Source organism: Chelonia mydas, chromosome 1 (assembly GCF_015237465.2).
Source record: "Chelonia mydas isolate rCheMyd1 chromosome 1, rCheMyd1.pri.v2, whole genome shotgun sequence".
Classification (NCBI taxonomy): domain Eukaryota; kingdom Metazoa; phylum Chordata; order Testudines; family Cheloniidae; genus Chelonia; species Chelonia mydas.
Window position 1 is genome coordinate 141,300,895 of NC_057849.1, and position 26,980 is coordinate 141,327,874.

The 26,980-nt window shown below is 44.1% G+C and overlaps 1 protein-coding gene across 4 annotated transcripts in view; it reads left to right on the forward strand.

The window, feature by feature from the left end:
* The window catches only part of POLA1 (DNA polymerase alpha 1, catalytic subunit), a 349,214-nt gene that overhangs the window by 298,536 nt on the left and 23,698 nt on the right, over nt 1–26,980 (forward strand). Inside the window, exon 37 of one of the 4 annotated variants that reach the window (XM_043537998.1) lies at nt 16,010–16,278. The exons of the other annotated variants lie outside the window; for them this stretch is intronic. Coding sequence (XP_043393933.1) covers nt 16,010–16,074 — 65 coding nt within the window. The 3' untranslated portion in view covers nt 16,075–16,278. Of the gene's footprint in view, nt 1–16,009; nt 16,279–26,980 lie in introns of those variants that run through there. 4 annotated transcript variants of the gene reach the window in all.

Consider the following 26,980-nt stretch of genomic DNA (forward strand, 5'->3'; position numbering starts at 1 on the left):
TCACACGCGCCACGTGCCTTTGATCAGAGTTTTTCATGAGCAGTGTCCATTCGGCCTACGCATACACTACTGACCTCATGCCTCAGACCATGGCTGTATAAGGCTGTGCAGGCAGACCGTACTCAATTCCTTCTCAATTGCCTCAGCCTGAGAAGTAGCCCAGTGTGTCCTCTTTGTGCATGCCTTAGATGCTTACTGAGATCATTTACTTAGGCCTGGTCTACGCTAGAAAATTAGGTTGGTTTAACTACGTCAGAGATGTGAAAAATCCACACCCCGAGCAGCGTTGTTAAACCAACCTAAGTCCCTGTGTAGTCAGCGCTAGGTCAACGGAAGAATTCTTCTGTCACCCTAGCTACCACCTCAGGGATGTGGAGGTAGTGTCTACACTGAAGAGCTACAGCAGCACTGCTACAGTGGCACAGCTGTGCCGCTGTAGCGTTTTAAGTGTGGACAGGCCCTTAGTTTATGTAGTTTACTTAATTAGTTTTAAGTAGTTAGTTACTGGCTACTAAAAAGATGGCTTTATTTCCTTTGAGGAAATCCCCCCCTGTGAGGGCATGCCCAGTTCACTGAGGTTTAAACGTTGCCTCAGATGTAAAGAGGCTAGTTCAGTCAAACTCTTTATTTGGCTTTGCTGCCTGGGGGAGTTGCACTTCCCACAGCAGTGTAACATTTATTTGGCCATCAAATCCAGGGCCCAGAAGAACCAGACAATCAAGTTGTGACTGTTAATGATGGAGTACTCTCTTCGGAGCCAGATCAGGAGAAACCCCCCTGTACATCAGTCCCTGGGGGTCAGTAGTGCCCCTTAAACCTCAGTGCAACACTCTCCTAGAAAGAGGAAAGCCTCAGAGACCTCCTTTTAAAGATCCTAAGAAGAGGAGTTCTAATTCTTCTTCAAGTAGTGTTCCTATGGGTGCTCCACTCCAGGTGTGCATGTGCTTCTCAAGCCCTTGATTTCTAGCTAGCTGTATCTGTTTGGCCCATGCAGGCATCCTATGCCTTCTCATAGCAGAAAACAAGCTCTATATAAGGGGGTGTGGATGAGTTGCCATCCGTTCCTTCTCTACCACCTCAGCCCGAAACAGAACACGAGCAAATCTGCCTAGAGCGTACTCATACTTTCTCCACTTTTTTCTATTAACACTAGTTAGTTTACTGTTTTAATGTTTGTATAGTTATTTGGTTTAGCCAAGAGGACTGTGTTTCCCTCTCTTCTCCCAAGGAGTCTTGTCTTTTCCTGGCAAGGTGTACCTGATTCTCCAAGATTCAAACATTGCCCCTCCTGCCAGAAGGCTACACTGGTGAGCGACAGACACTCCAAGTGTATCCCTTGCTTGGGAGAGTCCCATATCTCCCAGAAGTGCTCCGTTTGCTTAGTACTTAAGTCCAAGGCTAGGAAGAACAGGGAGACAAAGCTCAGACTGTTGACAGTGTAATGTTCCCTGCAACCACTCTCTGAGCCAGGTCAGGAGATCCCCCCCCATTCATCCAGCATCCCGTCCATCTCAGGGCATGCTTATCCTAAGAAAAGGAAGCCTTTGGCGCACTCTGGGAAGACTCCCCAAAAGAGCACAGACTCTGCCTAAAGAGCCAGCTCCAAAAAAGACCCAGGTTCCTGTTGAACCCTCAGTATCCAAAGGTACATTGAGGCCAAAGACTCTTCCTCTGGTACCGGCAGGCCTGCGAAGCCCCATAGCTCCAACACGGCCGTTGTTATGCTCTACCTAACCTTCCACTAGTAAGGAGAAATTCAGGGTACCATCAAGCTCAGCCCCGTCATCAGCACAGTAGCATTCCCCTCAATCGTTGGTGCTGTCAGGCACCTTAATCCAGCCATCGTTACTGTTGCAAGTAGCTCAGCTGAGTGTGACTGTACAAGTTGTACTCTCGGTACTGAGCAAGCATTGGTGTCTGACAAGGCCTGTGGAACACTCAACATTATTAGTATTGTCAGCTCCAACCATGGCGACTTTGACTAAGGTGTCAGTACTTGTCTCCTTTCCTCAGGAGTTCCAATACTTGAGGGATCTCTTGGTGTCGAATAAACCAGAGTCCCTGTTGCTCTCAGGTACCAAGCATCTCGTAGAACCGATACCTGAGTCTCTGAGTGGCCTCTCCCTGGCATAGGACTCTCCTTTGTCCTCATTGGCTGCCCCCCTATGGGAGGATATGGAGGAGGAAGAAGAGCACTTCCAGTCAGTCTCCTTGATCTTTGTTCTCCTACATACCTCTTAAGGAATCTGCCCTTGCTCAGAGAGGACTTTGTTGGGCATCAGTCATGATGGAACCACCCTGTATGCCACCCCCACTCCCTTATGCAATGGGCCCACAGGCTGCCTATCGACAACAGTTCAATAAACCACCAGTACCGTCCATTGTGGAGACCAGAGTTCCACATCCTCCTCCTGCCCTTCTAAGGCAGGAGATATTTGAGGAGTGGGAGGCTAGGACAGACGAGGAATTTACCCCTGAAACTACCATTTCATTGTTATTGCCCCCTCCTTCCATCGATGTTGACTTCAGACAATTCCAGGACATCGGTAGAAGGGTAACGGACACTCCGCAAATCCCTCTGGAGGAGGTCAAAGACCAGCAGCACAGGCTGCTTGATATTTCATAATGAGCAATGCCCTCCAGAAGGTGCTCCCTATTAATTAGGCTTTCCTGAATCCAGTTAAGACAGTATGGCAGACTCCGGCAACTATTCAACCAATGTGCAAAAGGGCTGACCAGAAGTATAATGTGCCCCTGAAGGACTGTGACTTTTTTTGTTTTCCATCTAACTTGTGATGAATGCTGTGAATGAGTGGGATAGACAGCACTTTTCCCCTATGACAAGGAGCAAAAGCAATTGGACCTCTCTGTATTAAAATCTTACTCATCCACAAAGCTGCAGTTCCGGAGCTTGAACTATCAGGCAGTCATGGCTACATATAACTTTACTAATTACAATAAGCTCATGGCCTTTATTGAACATCTCCAACATGACTTCAGGGAACAATTCCAGTCTATTGCTGCAGGGAGTCAGCTGTTGGCCAGAACAGCTCTCAAAGCATCCTTGATGCTGTAGATACTGCTGCCAAATCCATCTCCATGGTGGTAGTTATACGGAGGGTGTCCATGCTCCAGCTTTCAGGGTTACTGAGAGAGGTCCAAAACACAGTAGAGGACCTCCCCTTTGATGGTCACAATCTCTTTTCAGCAGCCACAACCGACTCCCTGCACATGCTTAAGGACTCCAGGGCCACCCTTTTTTCCTTGGGTTTTATGCAAGAAGCACTTCAGTAGGTCAGACTGCCCAGAGATTAAGCCCTGCTCGGTTCCAGGGATGCCAGAGACCTAGAGAACCCCCCAGGAAGAGAGACAGGTTTCAGAGGAATAAGGCTATCCAACTGCCCTCCACAACCACCCAGGTGTCATCTAACCAGCAGTTTCGATGGGTTGCTCAAGGGTTTGAATCCTCCCATTCCAACTTTTAGCCTAGCTCCCTGCCTTTGGGGATTGCCTTGTCCATTTCTACCAGGCTTGGGAGCAGATCACCACAGACCAATGGGTCTTGGAGGTCATAACATTGGGCTACACCATCCAGTTTTTGATGCTCCCTCTCTTCCATCCTCCTTCCCATCCCTCTTCAGAGACCCCTCTGGTGAACTTCTACTAAGGCAAGAGTTGAACTTTCTCCTCCAGCTAGGAGCAATAGAGCTGATCCCTTCCACTTGCAGGGGGAGGGAGTTCTACTTGAAATACTTCCTAATAGAGTCCTTCACGAGACTATTTTTGATCCCACTCTTGTCCCGGCCTGTAATACCCGCTGTCACTCCAACTTGCTCCTACTAGTGTGGCTGCAGTCCTGTGGGATCCCAGTCCTCCTGCAGTCCTCTACACTAGTCCCACACAGGGCTCTACTTCCTAGTACTGAAAATGGACGGAGATGGGAGGCTGATCTTAGATCTAAAACAGCTGTACAAGTTTGTGAAGCCTCAAAAGTTCAGGATGGTGACTAACAACTATAATTCCTGCTCTAGAGGAAGGGAATTGGTTTTTGTCCCTCAGCCTACAAGACACTTACTTCCATATGGCCATACACCCATTGCACAGGAAATGCCTACAATTTCATTTCCAGTACAGATTGTGCTTCCCTTCAGTCAATCTGCAGCTCCAAGGGTGTTCTCAAGGTTCCTAGAAATAGTGGCGGCTCACCTTTGGCAGGAAGCAATTCTCATCTTCCCGTACCATGATAACTGGCTTCTCAAAGGCCAGTCTTTCAAGGCAGTGTTGTCATCCACTCAGAAGGCACTTTCTCTGTTCCGAGAGTTAGACCTACACCTGAATGTAAAGAAACCCACTTGAGTATCAGTGCAGGGAATTCAGTTTATAGGGATGTACTTGGACTCAGTGACAGCCAGAACATATCTTCCTTTAGACAGTTTTGTGACTCTGCCACGACTAGTAGGGACGATTCATAGAAGCCTTGGGAAATCAATAAGGAACTGTCTTAAACTCCTTTGTGATCAATCACGCCTCTGTTGCATCCAAGGTTGGTTGAGAACTGCATGCTGTCCGACCAGGGACAACTTGGACAGGCAGGTGGCGGTCCCCTTGCATATAAAGAACTCCCTGAACTGGTGGAAGGAGCAGCTCCACGTCTATGAGGGCATCCCTTTCTGCCACCCAACCCTGTTAGTGACTCTAACATCCGATGCATCCTTGTATGGGTGGAGAGCCCACCTCTGTACCCTCACAGTTCAGGGCAAGTGGATGGCCTAGGAAACCAGTCTCCCCATCAACTTGTTGTATCCTGCTCTATGAAGGTGCAGTAGGTGTTATTACACAGTAGAAAAACATCAACCCGCACTTCTTACCTGCAGAAATGGAAGAAATTTGCCCACTGGGACTGTTATCTCTACCTCTGGCCTCAGTTGATTACCCTTTCCGTCATTGTGGGTTACTTGCTGAATCTGAAGACATCCGGGGTATTTATCAGCTCGGTTAAGGTACACCTGGCTGCTATATCAACTTTTAATCCCCGGGTCTGAGTAATCTCTTCCCCATATTAGGCACCCCACCCCTTCCTGGGACCTCAGTCTGGTTCTCAACTAGGTTCTCTCATAAAACCTCCATTTGAACGAATGGCTACCTGCTCCCTTCTTCAGTTATCTGTGGAGATGGCCTTCCTAGTTAACATCAGTTCAGCCCATAGGTTTGGGGAAATTGGTTTGGAACTTTGATGGCAGATCCCACCTTTATCACATTCTTTCATGATAAGGTCTCTTTATGTTCATATTCCAGGTTCCTATCCAACGTTACATCAGATTTTCATCTTAACCAATCCATCCATCTACTGGTATTTTTTCTAAAACCTCACAGTTCTCAGAAGGAATCCTACTCCCATATCTTGGATGGTAGAAGGGTCTTAACCTTCTACTTGAATAGGAATAAGCAGTGTAGGAGATTGGCTAGACTCTTCATATCCTTTGCAGATCTAAGAGGCCCCCATTTCTGCCCAAAGACTTTTGAAATGGATATCTGGTTGTATCTACACCTGTTATGCATCTGCAGGTGTTCAGCCCCCAGGGGGGGTGAGAGTTTATAGCAGCTAGATTGCAAGCAACATCTGCTGTATTTTTGAAGAATATCTCAGTTTCTGAGATATGTAGCTGCTTTTCCTGGTCTTCAATCCATATGCTTTCCAAAGCATTATGTCCTCCTCTATACAGTCAGGTCCAGTGTGGCACTTGGCTCAGCAGTACTATCTTTGGTTCTGGACTCTGTTCCGAAGTTCCCTCCTCCTTCTGGGGATACTGTTCAGAAGTCCCCTGGAGTGGGAACACCAATAGGGACACCACTCAAAGAAGAAGGTAATATTACTTACCCTGTGCAGTAATTGTTGTTCTTTGAGATGTGTGTCCCTATGGAGTGGAGCACCCATAGGGAGACACATCTCAAAGAACTACAGTTGTTGCACAGGGTGAGTAACATTTCCTTTCCCTCCTAACATACCCACCTCAAAAAGACCGCTTTCTTGAGGCGTGGTACTTTCGAGGCTAGGGGCTCCTCATGTACCAGCGAGGCAGGAAAATCCTATAGCTCTAAAGGCAAATATGGCTCAGAGAAGGCTCCGGTGTTGTCTAGCAGAGATGGTCAGAGCAAACACAGGAGATCCATACTGTCAGACTTAACCCCGCTCCCAGTACCCTTTTTGAGCTCTTTGGTAGTGTGTAAGTCTAAGCCTGCATCTACATCAGTGCCGCCTGTGAAGTCTCAAAACCACTGCTATCATCCTGCAGAGACAAGGATACCGGTCTGTCCATGCTGCAGTTTCACTTGGTGCTGCAGGACTTTAGGTATCCGAAAAACTTATTTGTGACTGTTGAACCAGAGTCTCCATTGCTGGCATCTCTCAGTAACAGGAACCTCTCAGTTTCTGGACCTTTATACATTCCCAGTACTGTCACCTCCCTTTTCAATTGGAGCTCCCCTGATAGAGGAAGAAGAGGATGATCATGGAGACCTCCCTTCAGTATAATCTATTTCTGTTCAGAGACTCTCCTGTGTACCTATATAGAAACCTCCTTTCTCAGAGACAGGGAAGATATCTGGGAACCTCATCACTCCAGTGATGTTCTATATAAACAGACAGGGTGGTGCTCGCTCTTCTCCCCTATGCCAGGAAGCCCTCAAACTGTGGGACTTCTGCATTGCCCACTCAATATATCTTGAGGCATTGTACCTCAGAACGAGCTGGCCAATCGTCTCAGCAGGTCCTTTCACAATCACAAGTGGTCCCTCTGCCCGGATGTTGTGATCAGCATCTTCCAACATTGGGGATTTCCCCATTCAGAGCATACAATTTATAGGGGCATCCCTGGATTCCTTGGCCTCCAGGGTCTTTCTTCCCATGGACAGATTCATGATGCTATCAGATTTATCACAGCTATTCAAGGGAGTCCCCAGACTTCAATCAGAAACTGTCTTCAACTTCTGGGTCACATGATGGCTTGTACTTTTTTGATAGAACATGTAAGATTACACCTTCACTATTTCCAGGGGTGGCTCAGATCACTTTACTTGCCAAACAGGCAGCCTAGACAAACAGGCGTCAGTTATTCAACAGGTCAGATGCTCCCTGGACTGGTAAAAGGTTCATTGAAAAGTAGGGGTGAGGGTCCCCTTCCTCCAACCGCCACTAACTTTAATTGTAACCATGGATGCATCTCTGTTAGGACGGGTGGTGCAACTCAATGTTCTCAGCAGATGGTCTCAGTACAAAGCAGATAGTCACCTTAAGAGATCCGTATCAACCTGCTGGCGCTCAGAGCGGTCAGAAATGCCTATCTTCACTTTCTGCCTCTCCTCAGATACAGGTCTATCAAAGTCATGACAGACAATGTAGCCTGCATGTCCTATATCAATCGGCAGGAAGGAGTGAGGTCCTCTTCCCTCTGCGCTGAACAATAAAGTAATGGAACTGGTGCATAAAACATTGCATAAGAATTTCAGCAATGTATCACTTGGTCAGGCAAAATGTCAAAGCTGACACTCTCAGTAGGTGTTTTTTTCCAAGAGTACAAATGGAAGTTGCATTCTCAGATTCTTGTTGGCATATTTCAGTCTTGGGGATTTCCAGAAGTGGACTTCTTTGAAACAACTACAAACAAAAAATGCTGTCTATTCTGTTCAAGGGTTGGAGTCTAGGTCACAATCCCTTGAAGGACTCCTTCCTCCTTACTTGGAGAAAGAAGCTGTTTTATCCTTTTCCCCCAACGCTTCTGATTCTCAAAGTGGTGAGCAAAATCAGACAGAATAAGACCAGAGTTATTGTAATCACCCCAACATGGTTGAGGTAGGCATGAGTTCCTTGTCTGTTTTGCCTAAATCTTAGTCCAGCAATAAATATTCCCATCACTCCTCAACTCCTCTCTTAGGATGGTGGTCACCTGCTACCTCCCAGTCAGAGCATTCTCCGTCTCAAGGTGTGGCTCCTTGATGATCCGTGGAATTAGTCAGTCTGTTCTGCAAAGGTGCACCAGATATTATTAAGTAGTAGGAAAAATTGTACCAGAAATAGTTACTTTCAAAAGTGGAGAAGATTTACCCATTGGGGGGAACTCCAGAATGCTGTCCCAAATCTGCCTTGCTTCCTCTTGTTCTGGAATACCTGCTTCAACTAAAGAAAGCGGGTCTATCACTTAGCTCTCTCAAGGTTCATTTGGCTTCATTAATATCTTTTCACATCTCTATTGAGGGGGGTTCTGGCTGTTTACTTACCCTACAACTCATTGATTGATTGATTTTGCAATCCGTCTATTTGAGGATGATCTCTACCATAGATTTACATGTGGGTCCTGAGATGACTCAGGAGTCCAATACTGGAACCTCAAATCTGCCCGCAATTGGTACAGACATTTTGTGGCAGGCCACCTGCCTGTTGGGAGAAAGTTCTTTCTTTCTTCCTTTCTCTCTTTTCAGCTTCAAGGGCAAGACGCTTCTCCTCGAAGCGGGCCACTGCCTGATGGAGGCTATGGCACCATTAGGGTCGGTTCGTGGCTTGCTTCTCCCAGCTTGTGATGTCTATATCAGTTTTCTTAAGATACACTTTCAGTGTGTCTTTGTAGCATTTCCTCTGACCACGACAGGATCTCTGACCGTGGGTGAGCTGAGAGTAGAGGACTTGTTTTGGGAGGTGTGAGCCTGGCATCCGCACACAGTGTCCAGCAAAGCAAAGTTGGTGCATGAGGATCATTGCTTCAATGCTGGTGACATTGGCTTCAGCGAGGATGCTGGCGTTGGTGCGGCGATCTTGCCACTTGACGTGAAGGATCTTCAAGAGGCATCATTGGTGGTACCTCTCCAGACTCTTTAGGTGCTGTCGATAGGTCACCCAGGTTTTGCATCCATAGAGGAGTGTAGGAGCAACAATTGTCCTATAGACCTGGATCTTGGTGTTCTGCCATAGGACATGGCCCGTGAAAACGCATCGGAGCAATTTCCCAAAGGAAGCACTTGCGCACTGGATCTTGTGGTGGATCTCACTGTCAATTTTTGCATTTTCAGAAAGTTGGCTACTGGGGTAGCAGAAGTGCTCAACTGTCTCCAAAGTCTGACCCTTGATGGTGATTTGTGGTGGGTCATGTGCAAGGCCTGAAGCAGGTTGATAGAGCACTTTAGTCTTCTCAATATTGAGTGAGAGTCCCAGGCTTCGGTAAGCATGCGCAAGAAAATCCAGTATGGACTGAAGGTCATTCTCAGTGTGTGCGAGGATGACACAGTCGTCAGCATACTGAAAATCAGTAATGGGACGCCCTGAAGACTTTAGAGTTTGAGCAGAGATATCAAAGATTAAAGAGCTGTCCATCCATTCTGTATTGAATATCAACTCCATTGGGGAGGTGATCTTTAACCAGGACCAAAATGACTGCTAAATAGATGGAGAACAGGTTTGGGTCAATAACTTAACCTCAATTCTGATGATGAAAAGTTCCGTCTCAAGGCGGAAAACCGTGGCATTCATCTGATCATGGAGAAGCCTAAGGACCATAATAAATTTTGGAAAGCAGCCAAATCTGGCTAGCACCTTCCACAGGGCTTCGCGACTGACGGAGTTAAAGGCCTCTGTCAAATTGATGAAGGCCATGTACGGGTCCTGCTCCCAAGACTTTTCCTGGATTTGGCGGGCAACAAGATCATGTCGGTTGTCCTGCGGGATAGTCTAAAACCACACTGAGATTCCGGCAATATTCTCTCAGCAAGGGGAAGTAATTGGTTTAAGAGGATACGGGCGAGAATTTTTCCTGCTGTAGTTAGCAAGGCAATGCCTTGATAAGTCAGATTGTGGAAACTGTCTCCTGTCTTAAAGATTGTAACAATGTTAGCCTTTCTCAGGTCTTCTGGAATCTTCTCATTATACCAGATATGAAGAAGTTTTTTGTGGGGTTTTCTTACCAGTTCTTCACTTCTAAACTTGTAGACTTCAGTTGGTATGCCATCTGGCCCTGCTGCCTTGTTGTTCTTAGTTTGCATAATGGCTCGTGTTACTTCTTTGAGGCAGGGGGTCAGCAAGAGATTCTCTTTCATGTCGTTGAGGTATAGATTCGATAGTGACATCAGAGACAGTTGACTCACAGTTCAGGAGTAACTCAAAATGCTTCTTCCATCTGGCTTGGACTCTTGAGGGCAAGATTCTAGGTATAAGCAAGGGATCACCAGCTGCTTAGCCTAGGAAGTATAGCGCTTGCTTATTATACAAGCTTCTATTATCCCTTGAAACTTAAGACTGTAACCCTACAACTCTAAAGTTCATGAAGGGTGTGGATAATCCTTCCCACCAATGAAAGTCCCCCCCCCAGATTGGGACCTTAATTTGATTCTTAAAAGTCTCATGAAATCTCCTTTTCAGCCAACAGCAACCTGCTCCTTACTGAATTTGTCCATGAAAATAGCCTTCTTTATGGCTATTACATCAGCTTACAGAGTCGGAGAGACTGGGGCCTCGATGGCAGAGTTTGTTTTCTGCAAGGACGTTTCCTTCCGACCACCCCCCAGGTTTCTTTCTAACATGTCTTCTGTGTTTCATCTGAGTCAGATCATTTACGTACCAGTTTTCTTTCCAAAACCACATAATTCCACACTGGAGACTGTTCTCCGTATCCTAGATGTCAGAAGGATGTTAGCCTTCTATGTAGATAGGACTAAATCATTTAGTAAATCTCCTAGACTGTTAGTTTCATTTGCAGACAGATCTAAAGGTTCTGCTCTTTCTACCCAAAGACTATCAAAATGGATTTTAGGGTGTGTTATGGCTTGTTACAGTGCTGCCAGCATTCCACCCCCTATTGATGTGTCATCTCAGTTGACGAGGTCACAATCTGCATCTATGGCTCTACTTTAAAATGTCCCAGTATTTGAGATCTGCAGAGTTGCTACATGGTCTTCAGTATGTATCTTCTACAGGCACTACACCTTAGTCAGTGCCTCTAGCTCTGATGCAGCAGTTGACAATTCAGTTCTTTCCTCTGTGCTGGACTCGATTTCAAAGCTCCCTGCTCCTTATGGGGACACTGCTCGGGAGTCATCGGGAGTCACCTGAAGTGACACACCCATGAGGGACACTATTCAAAGAAGAAAGAGGAGTAACTCTGGTTCTTCAAGATGTGTCCCCATATGGGTGCTCCACTACCCACCCTCCTTCTCCTCTGCTTCAGCGTTTCTTTCTGACACTTAGTGGTGGAGAAGGAACTGAGGGTGGTTCATGTGCACAGGCTATTACAGCCTTGGTGCAAGGCATGAGGTTGTCAGCAGCACATACACCGGCTGAACAGACACTGCTAATGAAGGTCTCCGATCAAAGGTGCATGGGGCACATGCGTACCTGAAGTGGAACACCCATAAGGGGACACATCTCAAAGAACCACAGTTACTGCACAGAGTGAGTAACCTTTCTTTCTCCTCAGGCAGCTGCTGTTCCACAGATGGGCACACACCCACAATAGGCAATACAGAAGTATACCTGGATGGGACTTCTATCTATAATCAGGAAGAAAATATAGATTCAATCAGAGGTCCCTAGATGTCCACAAGTCATTTATTCACTTGCAGATGCACACATAATTTTTTTAAAGACCCGAAAATGGCTCTTTAACCCACCCATCCCTTATGTTTTTTCAGAAGTGATATTAGTGGGCAGAATCATTGTAAAAAGTACATTGTATTGCAACAGGATTTATTCAAATGAGACATTTTTTTTCCTTAGCAGTAATTATAGAATGAGGTTTTTTTAGAAACAGGTAAGGAGCTTACTGCCACTGCATCAAAACACATGGAACTGTATTGGCAGCAGTTATGCTGCAATAATTAAGGGTCTGCCAAAGTATCAAGTTTGGGGGGTAATTGTTTGGTGCGCTACCCTGGGGATACATCTGATCTTATTAAATAGGTTTTGTTTAATGAACTAAAAGAAGAAATAAAGTGTAGTTTAAAGGATTCTAGAGATTACACTAAATTAGGAGCTACAAACACTAGCAAGGAAAGAGAAATTATAAAAATGAGGGTGGGGGGAACCAGAGAAATTAGAAACTGGATAGGTGAATAAGAAAACTTAGAAACAATGCAAATGAATATGTCTGAAGAAAAGTCCAAAATACATATATATTCAATGTGAGAGAAAAACCTGGAGAGTTGTAATGCTGAAGGAGATTTACCAGCTATAACTTCGTAATGCAACAAGGCAGCAAAACTGTCCTTTGCAAATTTCGACTGCACATGCAGAGGAATCACTTTATGAGGAAAGATTGATTTAAATAAATGTAGCTTGTCTAACCAGTGACTAAGAGGATAAATAATTCTACAAATATTTGAAGGATAGATACATCAAGAAGGGAGGAAAAAATACAGTTAATACAACAAGGCATAACTACACTTAATAGGATAATACTAAAGAAAGGAAAATGTAATGAACACCTGGAAAGTTACTTGTGACTAGTTTTCCAAGAAAGTGGAGGAGACTATGTTGCTCATGACATCAAAACTAGATTGGAAACACTGGTAAATGTACAACAAGGAACAAACCGTCATTGCAGGGAGTTGGACTATATAATCCAATAAGCCTTTCTCTTTTCCGTATGTGGACCTAATAATTTGACTATTTCAAAAAAAAATTTAAATGACTGGAATATTGTTGTGAAAAAGGGTTACTTTGTATGCCAAGATGTTCTTTGTTTCTCTGAAAATTTCATGAAAGTTTAATTTCACATATTTATTGTCCCCCTGTGGCTGTACCTTTGGTCTTTTCCCTTAAAATATCACTTCTTTGTAGGAAATAGTACTACAGTAGAACCTCAGAGTAACGGACACCTTGGGAATGGAGGTTGTCTGTAACTCTGAAATATTCGGAACTCTGACCAAAGTTCAGGCTCCAGATCCAGCAGCTGAGCTCCCTCCTCAGTGCCGGCAGCTTCTTTAAAGGCAGCTTCTTTCCCTGGGTCTGACTGAGTTTGCAAGCTTGTCCCCCTTCCAGACAGGGGAGGGAGGGTTAAAAACAGCATGTTCCCCTCCCAGCGGTTGGCGGGGGTGAAAGCAGTGCAGACCCCAGCGCTGCTCCTACTCTGCTGGCTCCGGCTGCCTTGAGCTGGCAGCCTAGCGTCTTCACCTCCTAGCTGTAAGTGGCTGCCTATTGCATGGGGGTGGGGTGGAAACAGGCAGCCCAGATGAGTCTCCCTTTAAGATGCAGTACAGGCACAGTACAGTATTTGCTTTATTTTTTTTCTTTTGGTCTCTGCTGCTGCCTGATCAGTTACTTCCAGTTTCACATGGCGTCCGGTTGACCGGTCACTCCGTAACTCTGGTGTTCGTATCTTTGAGGTTCTACTGTACAGTGTATCACAAATTGGCCATCTTGAGAGACAATAGGGTATATTTCCACTTGAAAAATGGGAGCAAGGCCATCAACCTTTCTGTAAGAACAAAACAGAGTGAATAGGGATGTATAAACTGTGACAGGGTCAGGCCAGATGGCTACAGGAGAGTGATAGAAGGCAGATATATTAGCCCCAGGTTAAGTAGGTCCCTTTTCCCTGGGTATGGTAATAGGGAAGGTTCCAGAACAATCAGGAACTTTCTGGAAATAATTAAGGCAGACAGGCTGATTAAAACACCTGCAGCCAATCAAGAAGCTGCTAGAATCAATTAAGGCAGGCTAATCAGGGCTCCTGGGTTTAAAAAAGGAGCTCACTTCAGTTTGTGGTGTGAGTACGAGGAGCTGGGAGCAAGAGGCGCAAGAAGCTGAGAGTGAGAAAGCGTACTACTGGAAGACTGAGAAGTACCGGCATTATCAGACATCAGGAAGGAGGTCCTGTGGTGAGAATAAAGAAGGTGTTGGGAGGAGGCCATGGGGAAGTAGCCCAGGGAATTGTAGCTGTCACACAGCTGTTACAGGAGCCACTGTAGACAGCTGCAATCCACAGGGCCCTGGGCTGGAACCCGGAGTAGAGGGCAGGCCCGGGATCCCTCCATCCCCCCCAACTCCCTACTTGATACCGAAGGAGTTGAACTGGACTGTGGGTTCCACCAGAGGGTCTCTGGCCTGTTTCCTGATCCACTATGTGGATCAGCAGAGACTGCGGGGATTGTTCTTCTTCCTTTCCCCATGCTGGCCAGTAATGAGGCTAACTGCGTGAATGGCAGATTTGAGCCACGAAAGTGGCCAAACTGAGGGCTGCCCCGTGAACCTCTGAGGTGAGAAAATCCTCCAATAAGCGCAGGACGCATCAAGGCAGAGGAGGAACTTTGTCACAAAACCAAATAGCTTCCTTTTCGGGAAGCTGGATATTTTTGAGCAGTAACAAAAACTTTTGTCTTCTATATACTTGGCCTCCTATTCCCAGACCCTCTCTACAGGGGATTTTTGATCCACTTTCTCTTTTTGGGCTGTACCCTATGGCCAGCAGTCTTTTTTTCCCACCAGTTCACAGCCTGTCTTGAGGGCTTCTTTTGACCTAACACCTTGGTATTCTAAAGGGATTACTAGCTAGTCCACATATCTATTCAGGGGACACCATCATAGGGCCTAATCACATCAGCCACATTATCAGAAGCTCGTTCACCTGCACATCTACCAATGTGATGTATGCCATCATGTGCCAGCAGTGCCCCTCTGCCATGTACATTGATCAAACTGGACAGTCGCTACGTAAAAGAATTAATGGACACAAATCAGACGTCAAGAACTATAACATTCAAAAACCAGTTGGAGAACACTTCAATCTCTTTGGTCACTCGATTACAGACCTAAAAGTTGCAATTCTTCAACAAAAAAACTTCAAAAACAGATTCCAATGAGAGACTGCTGAATTGGAATTAATTTGCAAACTGGATACAATTAACTTAAGCTTGAAAAGAGACTGGGAGTGGATGGATCATTACACAAAGTAAAACTATTTCCCCTTGTTATTTCCACCCCCCACTGTTCCTCAGATGTTCTTTTCAACTGCTGGAAATGGCCCACCTTGATTATTACTACAAACATTTTTCCCCCCCGCTCTCCTGCTGGTAATAGCTCACCTTAAGTGATCACTCTCGTTACAGTGTGTATGGTAACACCCATTGTTTCATGTTCTCTGTGTATATATATCTCCCCACTGTATTTTCCACTGAATACATCAGATGAAGTGAGCTGTAGCTCACGGAAGCTTATGCTCAAATAAATTTGTTAGTCTCTAAGGTGCCACAAGTACTCCTTTTCTTTTAGCTAGTCCTCTGTCTTTGGAGAAACTGCCTGTAGGCCAGTTTTCTTCTACCCCTCATTCCACACAGTCATCCCTTCCCCACACCCCGAAAAAATCCTATAATGATCTATAGATAGATAGATATAATATGAAAGTTATTTTTCAGAAAGGGGAAAGGCTGATAGGACTGGAAGCTGCCCACTCCCATTCCGAATTAGTGGGAGCAAGAAAACCCTCCTCTGCCATTGTCACTATTCTGTGGCTCTCAATTACCAGAAATACTCCACAATTCTTGCACAAAATACCTATGGAAACCATGTGGTATTGAAAATAAACAAGCTAGTGTATAATTTAATTTAAATTATAAGACATAAAATTATTTGTTAAATGAAGAAGTAATTTTGTGCTGTTATAATGCCAAAAAAAAAAAATGTGGACCAAGTCTGAAGTTTTCAGGCTACCCCTGGCTTTACCATTTTGTTCTGGAGATCAGCGAGTAAGAATAAGAAAGGACATATGACCAAAAGACTATTTTTTCCTCACCCTCAGAAAATAAATTATGATAAGGTAGAAGACCCCTTTTCTCTGCAGAAGTTGGCAATTTCAGGGATCCAGGAATCCATCCTTCTTGATAAGGTTCTCCAGCAGTGGTGGGTGTATTTAAAACTTCTGCAACAGGCCACGTTTTCCATTGAATAGATAAAACCTCAAAGGCCATGAATGTGATGAACTATGTCTTAGCCTTTTTCAAGGGGGTTTATGGACTTCTGTTTTGTTTTTTAAAGGAATGCTGTGTCAGTGTGTGGATTGCAAATGGAACTCCGAAAACCTACCCCTGAATACATGCTGACAATTTGAATTAAAAATGTTTCAACAATGGGTCCTCCTTCAGGAGTCGTGTAGCTGTACATTCTTTTCTTCATTATCCCCGAAGAAGGGCCTCATGGTCAAACATCTCTGTGATTGTAAAGAAAAACTCTCTGTTGTGATGCATTCTAATCACTTTAATTATAAAGAAGAGTAAATCACTGAAATAAAATATTTTACATATGGTAATCAAGAAGCCACCATTACCTTGGTAATTGGCATCTAAGTGTAAAAATATTATTGCTTCTTTAAAAATGTGAGGGCTGAGACAGGGAATGAGCTACTCACAGGGGCCATCAGTAGGCAGACCATTCGTCCAGTTTTAAGCCAGATAGTCCTTTTATAGGATTTGTCCCCTCTCTGGTACTGAGATAAAACTTGATGTGGTTTTGGTCCAGTATTGGTAGGGGGAAACCATTTTAAGAGTGCCCCACCCCGCCAGAGTGATCTCATGTTGTCGTCGTCGTGATGTTCCCAGGATATTCTTAGAATCTGTGTTAATTACTTATGCTAAACAATATGTTCCACCTTTTATTTAGCTGTGACACTGTGAGCGCCTTTCCCAGACCTGAAGAAGAGCTCTGTATTGCTCGAAAGCTTGTCTCTTTTACCAACAGAAGTTGGTCCTATAAAAGATATTACCTCATCCACCTTGTCTCTCTGAGAAGAAATTAAGAAATTCAGATGTTTCCTTTGCTTTTTTGGCCTACTCTGGCTAGTCCTTGAGCAACTCATCACTGAAAGGGAAATTATCTGACTCTGAAGTTCTAGACATGTTCCTAGGACATTATCTTCTTACTAAATATTTGGACATGGTGGTAAAAAGGATCCTGGAGAATTCAAGGCTCTCCTAACTTTGCTGGGGATGGACTGCATTGAGATTTTCCTTTGCACCCCGGTGAATAAGGAAATGGCATAATTTTACACTCAGAGTGGAGCTAGAACCACTCCCGTATGGAAGATAGTTTCAATACCCAAATCAGTCTTTGATTCCATCCATTTAGTAATGAATATTCCTAGAGAGATTCTGTCAGGAAGTACCACTCATGAGTCCTCATGTTAGATGCCTGCCATGGAATGTAAGTAACATTCCACTCTGCTCAAGGTCTTTTAATCAAAAGGGGAAAAAAGCAATAGCATCAAAGCAGTTAACTTACAGTTACAACCTGCATTGAATGGAGCAAATGGGAAGAGTAAATTATTCTGAAGTAACCAATATCCTCCTCTGCTCCCCAAAATAATCCTCTTCTACTAAATACTTGGCTACTTGGAAGAGATTAATAGATGGCTCCAAGAAATTAATATGAAGTACAAGTGATTATTATACATATCAGGAATCCTGTCTTGAAGCTTGAGAACCAGCAAGTTAAAAGTCAAAATTTCAGAATGGAGTTATAGCTTCCTCCACAGATGGATGTAAATATAACAAACCCTCTTCATATAGCCTATATTCTAAATGCGGCAGAGAATCACTTTCAGGCATGGATTCTCACCTTAATATTACAGGTATTCACGTCATGACCATTTTAGTCCCTCATTCTCAAACATCAAGGTGATCTTCTTAATGGCTGTTACCTTACCCAAAGGGTTTCTGAAGTTAGGGGCCTTACCCATCAAACTCTAATACTGTATATTTAATAAATACGCTGATTATGAGAGCCATAGATGAGCTTATCCCAAAGAGGAGTTAAGTATTCCACAAGTCACAACACATAATCGCTCTTTCTTCAGCTGAATATCAAGCATGAGAAAGAAATACTATTGCATAACTTGGATGTAAAATGGGCATTTAAAATGCACCTCTCCAGAACAGAGTGGCCTAGAAAAGCAATCACAAACCCTTTTTTTGAGACACACACAGAACAAAAGGCTCACATGTATATTCAGCTGCATCCAGGAAGTATACGAGACCAAAAGCTGTCTCTGCATGAGGGTCTTTGAGCATTCTCTTCCAGATGAGCTGTAACATCATGGGTAGAAAAATCTGCAAAGCATTTTGTTTAGTATATGTTCAGTCTCCAGTCATCTGCTAGTTCAGCCTTTGTCAGAAAGTACTTAATGTTGTGGTACTAAAGTAACCTGCTTCCCTGTTTCACATGTATTGTTCTGCTGTATACATATCCCTTGTATTCCCATTTTACACTTTTTTCACAACTTCTTACTTTGTACAAATAATATATCAGCAGACATGTTCTCTTAGGAGAGAAAAAAATACTGCATAGTTCTTCAAAGAATTTTACCCCTTCACAGCAGCATCACATTGGTCTTGCCTAGATCATCCAAGAGATGATGTCTTGTAAGTATTTTGGTGGTTGCATTGGTGGTGAATGATACATATAGTTGAGTGTCATCTACATATTGTTGGGAGCTGAGCCCATGGCATCTCTCCCATGTGGCCTCATGTAAATATTGAAAGGGGGAGGGAGGGTACATATTTCCTTGTGGAACCCCATAAATGAGGGCATTCAAAGAGAAGAGCAATCTCTGAGTTCCGTTGCACAGGAATGATTAGAGGCACTGTAGTGTTGTCCTGTCTACTCCATGTCATGTAGATGGTTTATCTGTGTCTTATGGTCTAATGCAGTGGTTTTCAAACTGGGATACCCCTCTCATCAGGGGGTACACAAGAAAAATCTTATAATGGCGGACAACGCATCAGGTTACCCCTTACAGACCTTTTTTCTGTTTTCATAAGTATATTATGACCCTATCTCATACAATGGTATGTGGTAGACTACATGTATCAAAAAGCTGCACAGAGGTCCAGTCACATGAGCATGGAGATTTCATCTATATCCATAGCTATAAGGAGGTCATCTGTCACTAGGGCTATCGCTTTGCTGTGCCCTGGTCTGAAGCCTGGATGAGATGTGGCCTGGATATTGGTTGATCTCACATTGTTGAAGTTTGGTGATTACTACTTTCTCAATTATTTTGCCTGGTAATAGGCGGTAGGAGACAGAGAGGCCGGTAGGAGACAGGAGATAGTTAGAGAGGCCATTATTTGCTTTGCAGACTCAGCTGTCAGTGGTCTCTCAGCAGTATACAGGAATACTTTTAAAAATTATTACGCTCACAGGTAACAATCAAACCTGTAAAAATCTAGTCACAGTGGGATGCCATTGTTTTCACTACCCAAATGCGCCTTGTTTATTGAAGGTTTGACCTTTCACTTTGAATTTCCTGGCTTTTGTGAATTTAAGCAGGACCCTGACTTTTTATTAAAGATAGCTTTTGTTCAAAGAACTCTTTCTAACATAGTGGGTATGTCTACACTACAAAATTAGGTCGATTTTATAGAAGTCGATTTTTAGAAATCAGTTTTATACAGTCGATTGTGTATGTCCACACTAAGCGCATTAAGTCGGCGGAGTGCGTCCTCACTACTGTGGCTAGCGTCGACTTACGGAGCGGTGCACTGTGGGTAGTATCCCACAGTTCCTGCAGTCTCCACCGCCCATTGGAATTCTGGGTTAAGCTGCCAGTGCTTGATGGGGCAAAAACATTGTCGCAGGTAGTTTTGGGTGCATGTTGTGAGTCACCCCTCCCTCTATGAAAGCAACAGCAGGCAATCATTTTGCTCCTTTTTGCCATGCAGACTCCATACCACGGCAAGCATGGAGCTCGCTCAGCTCAGCTCACCGTCGCTGCTGCTGTGTTCTGGGTGCTGCTATCAGCAGACAGTGCAGTATGACTGCTAACCATCATCTTCCACTGCTTCCGCTGCAACTCTACTCTTCTGCTCTTGTAAATGAGCTCAGTCTCCATGTTGTCATCATCCACTACTTCCGCTGCAACTCTGTTCTGCTGGTGCCATGAATCCACTTCGCAGGTCCTCTCGTTGTTCTGTATAAATATGTATTCTCGTGGCATCCATCATCATCCACCACTTCCGCTGCAACTCTGCTCTCCTGCAGACACCATAGCACAGCAAGCATGGAGCTCGCTCAGCTCACCACTGCTGTTGTGAGCATTGTAAACACCTCGCGCATTATCCTGGAGTATATACAGAACCGGGCTAAAAGACGCCAGCATGACAACGATTTTGATGAGGACATGGACACAGACATTCCTGAAAGCATGGGCTGTTGCAATTGGGACATCATGGTGGTAGTGGGGCTGGTTGATACAGTGAGATGCTGATTCTGGGCCCGGCAAACAAGCACAGACTGGTGGGACTGCATAGTGTTGCAGGTATGGGATGATTCACAGTGGCTGCGAAACTTTCACATGCATAAGGCCACTTTCCTGGAACTCTGTGAGTTGCTTTCCCTCACCCTGATGTGCAGGAAAACCAAGATGAGAGCTGCCCTGACAGTTGAGAAGCGAGTGGCGATAGCCCTGTGGAAACTTGATATGCCTGACTGCTACCGGTCAGTCAGGAATCAATTTGGAGTGGGCAAATCTACTATGAGGGCTGCTGTGATCCAAGTAGCCAATGCAATCATTGACATTCTGTTATCGGGGTAGTGACTCTGGGAAATGTGCACGTCATCGTGGATGGCTTTGCTGCAATGGGTTTCCCTAACTGTGGTGGGGTGATAGGGATATGTGTTCCGTCTATCTTGGCACCGGACCACCTTGCCAACCAGTACGTAAACCGCAAGGGGTACTTCTCAATGGTGCTGCAAGCACTGATGGATCACAAGGGACATTTCACCGACATCAACGTGGGATGGCCGGGAAAGGTGCACAACGCTCACATCTTTAGGAACTCAGGGCTGTTCGAGCAGCTGCAAGAAGGGACTTACTTCCCAGACCAGAAATTACTGTTGGGGATGTTGAAATGCCAATAGTTTTCCCCGGGGTCCCAGCCTAACCCTTGCTCCCATGGCTCATTAAGCCGTACATAGGCAGCCTGTACAGTAGTAAGGAGCAGTTCAACTATAGGCTGAGCAAGTGCAGAATGGTGGTAGAATGTGCCTTTGGACGTTTAAAAGCTCGCTGGGCTCTTTGCTGACTAAACAGACCTCAGCGCAATCAACATTCCCATTGTTGTTGCTGCTTGCTGTGTGCTCCATAATATCTGTGGGAGTAAAGGGGAGACATTTATGGTGGGGTGGGAGGTTGAAGCAAATCGCCTGGTGTCCGATTTTGAGCAGCCAGACACCAGGGCGATTAGAAGAGCATAGCAAGGCGCGCTGTGCATCAGAGAGGCTTTGAAAACCAGTTTCATGACTGGCCAGGCTTTGGTGTGACAGTCATGGTCTTTTGTGTGTATTTCTCCTTGATGCAAACCCACCCCCTTTGTTGATTTTAATTCACTGTAAGCCAACCACCCTCCCCCCTTAGAAATAAAGTAACTATTGTTTTGAAACCATTTCTTTATTAATTTTTTTTAAAAAAGGGAGATAACTGACAAGGTAGCCCTGGTGGGGTGGGGTGCGGGAGGAGGGAAGGATGGGCCACATTGCTTATTGTAGCTACACTACAAATCAAACTGTTTTGAATGACAGCCTCCTGTTGCTTGGGCCATCCTCTGGAGTGGAGTGGCTGGGTGCCTGGAGCCTCCACACCCCTGCATTCTTGGGCGTCTGGGTGAGGAAGATATGGAACTTGGGGAGAATGTTAGGCGGTTGTACAATGGATGCAGCTGGGGTCTGTGCTCTTGTTGGCTTTCCTGCAGCTGCACCAGATGCTTCATCATGTCCGTTTGCTCCCCCATTAGCCTTAGCATCACCTTCTGCCTCTGCTCTTCGTGCTCTTGCCTCTGCTCTTCGTGCTCACTTAATGCTTTCCTAGCCTCTAATACTGAATGCCTCCATGCGTTCAGCTGTGCCCTATCAGTGCGGGAGGACTGCATGAGCTTGGAAAACATGTCATCACGAGTGCATTTTTTTCACCTTCTAATCTGCGATAACCTCAGGGACGGAGATGCTAGGGGGAGCCTAGAAACATTTGCACCTGGGCGGAGATAAAAAGGGAGAGTAAAATTTAAGATGATACATTTCTGAAAACAAAAGGGAGACTCTTTCACAATGAATCAAGCAATTCACAACAGACAGCACATGTGCTTTAGGTACAAGGTCGCATTTTGCCTTTTATATTGAGCGCCTGCTGATATGGTGATGCATCTCACACAGCTGGGCAACAGAATTCGGTTTCCATGCAGGCATGGTAAGGCAAAGGGTACGCGGGGTTGGCTGCTTACGCATAACGTGGGAATGGTTTCAAACTGCAGCGCCATCCTTTCTCATAGCAAGCACTGGGTGGGTTTCACATTTAAAAGGAGGGGCTGCGTGTTTCGGGTGGATGTACAGCGAACATCTCCCCTTACGCCACCGCGTGGCTATTCTCTGGGATGATCCCTTTTAGCCAAGCGCAAACAGCCCAGCATGAATGGGGTCCTTTCACTGTTCCCTTACAAAATTCCCCTATTTCAACCAGGTGACCATGAAGGATATCACTCTCCTGAAGCTAACACCAAAAGATATAGACCGAATGTTGCTTGAATGCGACCAAAACCCAGGACCATTCGCTGCCATGCTTTGTGCTGCAGTGATTCCAGAATACTTTCAAGAGTACCTCCAGGAGACCTTCATGGACCTGTCCTTGGAGGATTCCCGCTCCATCCCCAGATATGTGAACAGACTTTTCCAGTAGCTGTACTGGCCGCGAATGCATCCCAATTCTTCAGGGCAAATCTAACGTTAAACACTATTGCTTTTAAACCCTGTACGGTAGTTACAAATATGCACTCACCAGATGTGCCTTCTCCAGCTTCAGGGTCGGGGATCCTGCCTTCGGAGGGTATTGACTCCAGGGTGATGAAAAGGTCCTGGCTGCTGGGGAGAACGGATTCACCACTTGCCTGCTGTGCATTCTCCTCCTCCGACTCCCCCGTTGCAGGTGTCCACGGACAGTGGTGGGGTAGTGGTAGGGTCCCCTCCTAGAATGGCATGCAGCTGATCATAGAAGGGCATATATGGGGCTCTGACCCAGAGCGACTGTTTGCCTCCTTTGTCTTTTGGTTGGCTTGCCTCAGCTCCTTAACTTTGACACGGCATTGCTCTAGCCTCTCTCCAACATGTCCTGTGAGATTTTGGCAAATATATTTACATTTCTTCTTTTTGATCAGAGTTCTGCCTGCACAGATGCTTCTCCCCATACAGCAATCCGATCCAGTGTCTCCCTTTCGGTCCATGCTGGAGCTCGTTTGCGATTCTGGGGAGACTGCATGGTCACCTGTGCTGCTGAGTTCGCCATGCTGACCAAACAGGAAATGAAACTCAAAAGTTCCTGGGATTTTTCCTGTGTAGCTGGCTAGTGCATCAGAATTCAAAGTGAAGTCCAGAGCAGTCACAATGGAGCATTCTGGGATAGCTCCCGGAGGCCAATACCATCAATTTGGGTCCGCACTACCCCAAATTCGACCCAGTAGGGTCAATTTTAGCACTACTCCCCTCGCCGGGGAGGAGTACAGAAGTTGATTTTAAGAGCCCTTTAAGTCGGCGGAACAGGGTTGGTTGTGTGGACGCATTCATTTTAAAATCGACCTAATGCAGCTGAATTCGATAGTGTAGACCAGGCCTGTGGGTTTTAAAACTGTTGGTTTTGAATATTTTAAAGGCGGCTTATGCTTTCGAAATCTGGCGGTGTTACCAGATGTTGATAGGTCTGCTTACATCTCCTTTCAGTGTTTTTTTGTGAACAACTGATCAAATTAGATTCGTCACTCTTGGCTTGTGGTGATTTGAAATTGAAATGGAATATATTAAAGCAGCCAACCACACTGATTACATTGCAAGCCTCATTTAATTTCATACATTCACACATTATGGTGAAATGCAGGGTTTTTTTAATGCATGATTGTGACTGTACCTTGAGCTACTCCAAAGGTCATCTGTAATCGGTGCATAATTTGTTAGTGTGAGATATCTGATTTATGAAAGCATGCTCCACTGTACTATGTATACAATAAATATATGGAGAGCAAAAAGAGTCAAATTTGCTAGCATTTTAGTGTTCTATGATATCCTTTTATCCCCTGTTAGTCAATAGACCACGCATTAAAATCTCAGTCTATAGTTGGACAGTTGTCTTTCTCTAATAATTAAGATGCCCATATTAAGATACTATAGCAGGAAGGTTAAACTAAATGGGCAAGTTATTGTTACGAAGGTGTTGCCAACATAGTATGCTGCTGTTGCTTCTGCCCAAGTTATTGGAAGAATGAAATAATGTTTCTGGTTTAGCTAACTAATAATACAATGTATCTACCCTCTAACATTATTACGTAAAAATAATAGGAAAATGTACATGTTCCATTTTATGGTGGCACGTGTTGTTTTGTGTGTGTGTGTGTGCTGTAGTTGGGTAATCAGTTTAAATAAATCCCATTTCCTCTTTTAAACTTTTAGCCCTTCACTCGGTGTCATGTTTATTGGTAGAAATAGCTGCTTTCCACACTTCGAAGATTTTTAAATTTCCTTTTTTATCACTTTTAATATTTTTTCCATAAAAATTTATATCTATCAAGAAAAGACAGGAAAGGTAGTTAGTATATGTTGGTACAATTCCATGGAAACACTGCATTCCTAAGCTCACAATAGTAAGATAGCATTCTTCATTTAAAGTTTTGTTTTGTTATGGTAATTGGCACTTCTCCCTAAGCTTAGGAATGCTCTGTAGGTAAATGTTAATAGTTCAATGAAAATGCGGACAAGCTAAATTTTTATATGCACATTCCCAGTTATTGTTAGTTTTTTGCTAAAGTGCAAACATCTTAAAATATAACATACAAAACAGTTACCAATAAAATATTTTGGCATTGTAAAGTTATATTAGCTACATTAGTAAAGTTAGGATGATATCTTTTTGAAAAAGCTACTGAAAAGAAAAAAAGCTATTCATTTGCAGTAACCTTTGAAGACATGAATAGTTCAATGTGAATTTTTGTGTTTAGTATTGGAACAAATACTACACAACTTGAAATGATTGGAACCATAACAATTATTTGTTATTTATATACTGTAAAAATGAATGCCTATTCCTGACTCTTGGCGGTATTTTAAAATAATATTTATCATATGCACAACTAGCTCAATTTCATCCAACCCCTGCCCCCCAATGCCAGATTGAATGATCTTTGAAAATAGTTATTGAAAAAGCCTCCCAGTCCACTCACTACCCTTCTACTTCTCTAGCCTCTCCAAAAGTCAGGGAGTATAGATCTTTGCAGCATGTCCTAAAGATCAACAGATTTGGGCTCTTTAGGACCAAGGTAGTGAGTGAGCTCCAAAGTCTAGGGTTCAGCCATCAGCTCCCTCTCTCTCACATATATGGCCAGGAGGATGCAGCCACTTCTTGTAGATACGTACCTGTGATTGTCACCTCAGTAAGACAATTGCATTGAGTTTTATGCGGGACAACATCTTAATCCCTCTAGAAACTGAATCTTGCAAAGAATTCTGCAGTTGGAAGGAAAAATAAGCAGTCCCTCAAACCTCCCCCCAAAATTGAGAAATCTAAAAGATATAAAACTTGATATGGCACTACGCACCATATTTCCTTGTCACCATCATCTCTTCCTCAGCTACAGCTCCCATGAAGCACCTTAGTACCATTTTGAATTGAAATATTTTGATTTTTAGACAAAATATTTAACAAAAAATTGAATTTTTTCACAGAAAAAAAATGTTTTCTTACCAGCCCTAGACTAAACATTTGTCACGTGGTGCTGCTATACTATAGCCATAGCTGGACTCCCAAAATCTACCAATATGGAGGTTGAAAGGGAAATGCTCAGGCTATTTAAGGAAATTTAATCTTATCTACGTTTGTAGATCTTGAACATCACTATAGCATCTGAGGATCTCTCAGAATCTGGATGCTTCCATCAAGATTACATCTGCATCCCATATGTATTTCAGAGATGTGAAGAAATAACTTTCACTAGTTCAATGACCAAAAAACTTCCAACATAAAACATCTGGAAGTCCCTATGAAAGATAGTCTGTCCTTAGGACATGAATTCAGTTAGCTAATAATAGTTCCCATTGCCAGCACAGGGAAGAGTAGTCAGCAGCATCAATTCCAATTCCACATCAGTATCTCAATGTCATAATATCGGATTCTGAAATTTGGTGAAACTATCAAAACCTTCATATCCTTTCAGAATCTCAAACTGATCCTTGAGGCTTTCCCCTCACCCCCAACAAACACACACATTCCCCTCCCCCCAATTCGGTGAGTCCATATTTTCTCTCTCTCTAAATGTGATCCTAGTTGCTAATAGTTCTGTGAGAAGTGTTTAAGAAATTATAACTCTGTTGATGGTGGAAGTATATGGTATTTTCTGTTAGGACAAGATAACAGTTGGGTCCTCATCCTAAAATTTTTAACCAAGCACAAAAAAACACTTCTTCCTTCAATTTGGCCAAATCGAAAGCATCCACAGGAAAAGATTTGGCACAAACATGATGTCTGTAGAGCAGCAGAATTCTGACAGAACGGATTAGAAAGTCCACAGTTTTGCTGTTTTCTTTCCATGTTGCAGAGGTGCTAAATCATACAAACCTTTTACCGTATAATAGATTAGATGCTGCCTCTCTGAATCGAACATGTCTGTAAGCAAACCAGTCCATAACAGCATTAAAAAGCCATTCCACAAGATTTGTGACTATTTCTTGGGTAGAGAAGGCATCTTATTTTGGGGGAAGCAATATACAGTGGTGGAGTCTGATCCTCAGTTTCTACCATCAGCAGGTACTCCAAGATGAATCTACAGATTCCAGCAAACATCTGTTTTGGTAGGAGGGCATTCCATTCATTGAACCTTAAATAATAATTATTTCAATAAGAACAAGGAGTTCAGTGGCACCTTAAAGACTAACAGATTTAGTCTTTAAGGTGCCACCGGACTCCTTGTTGTTTTTGTGGATACAGAC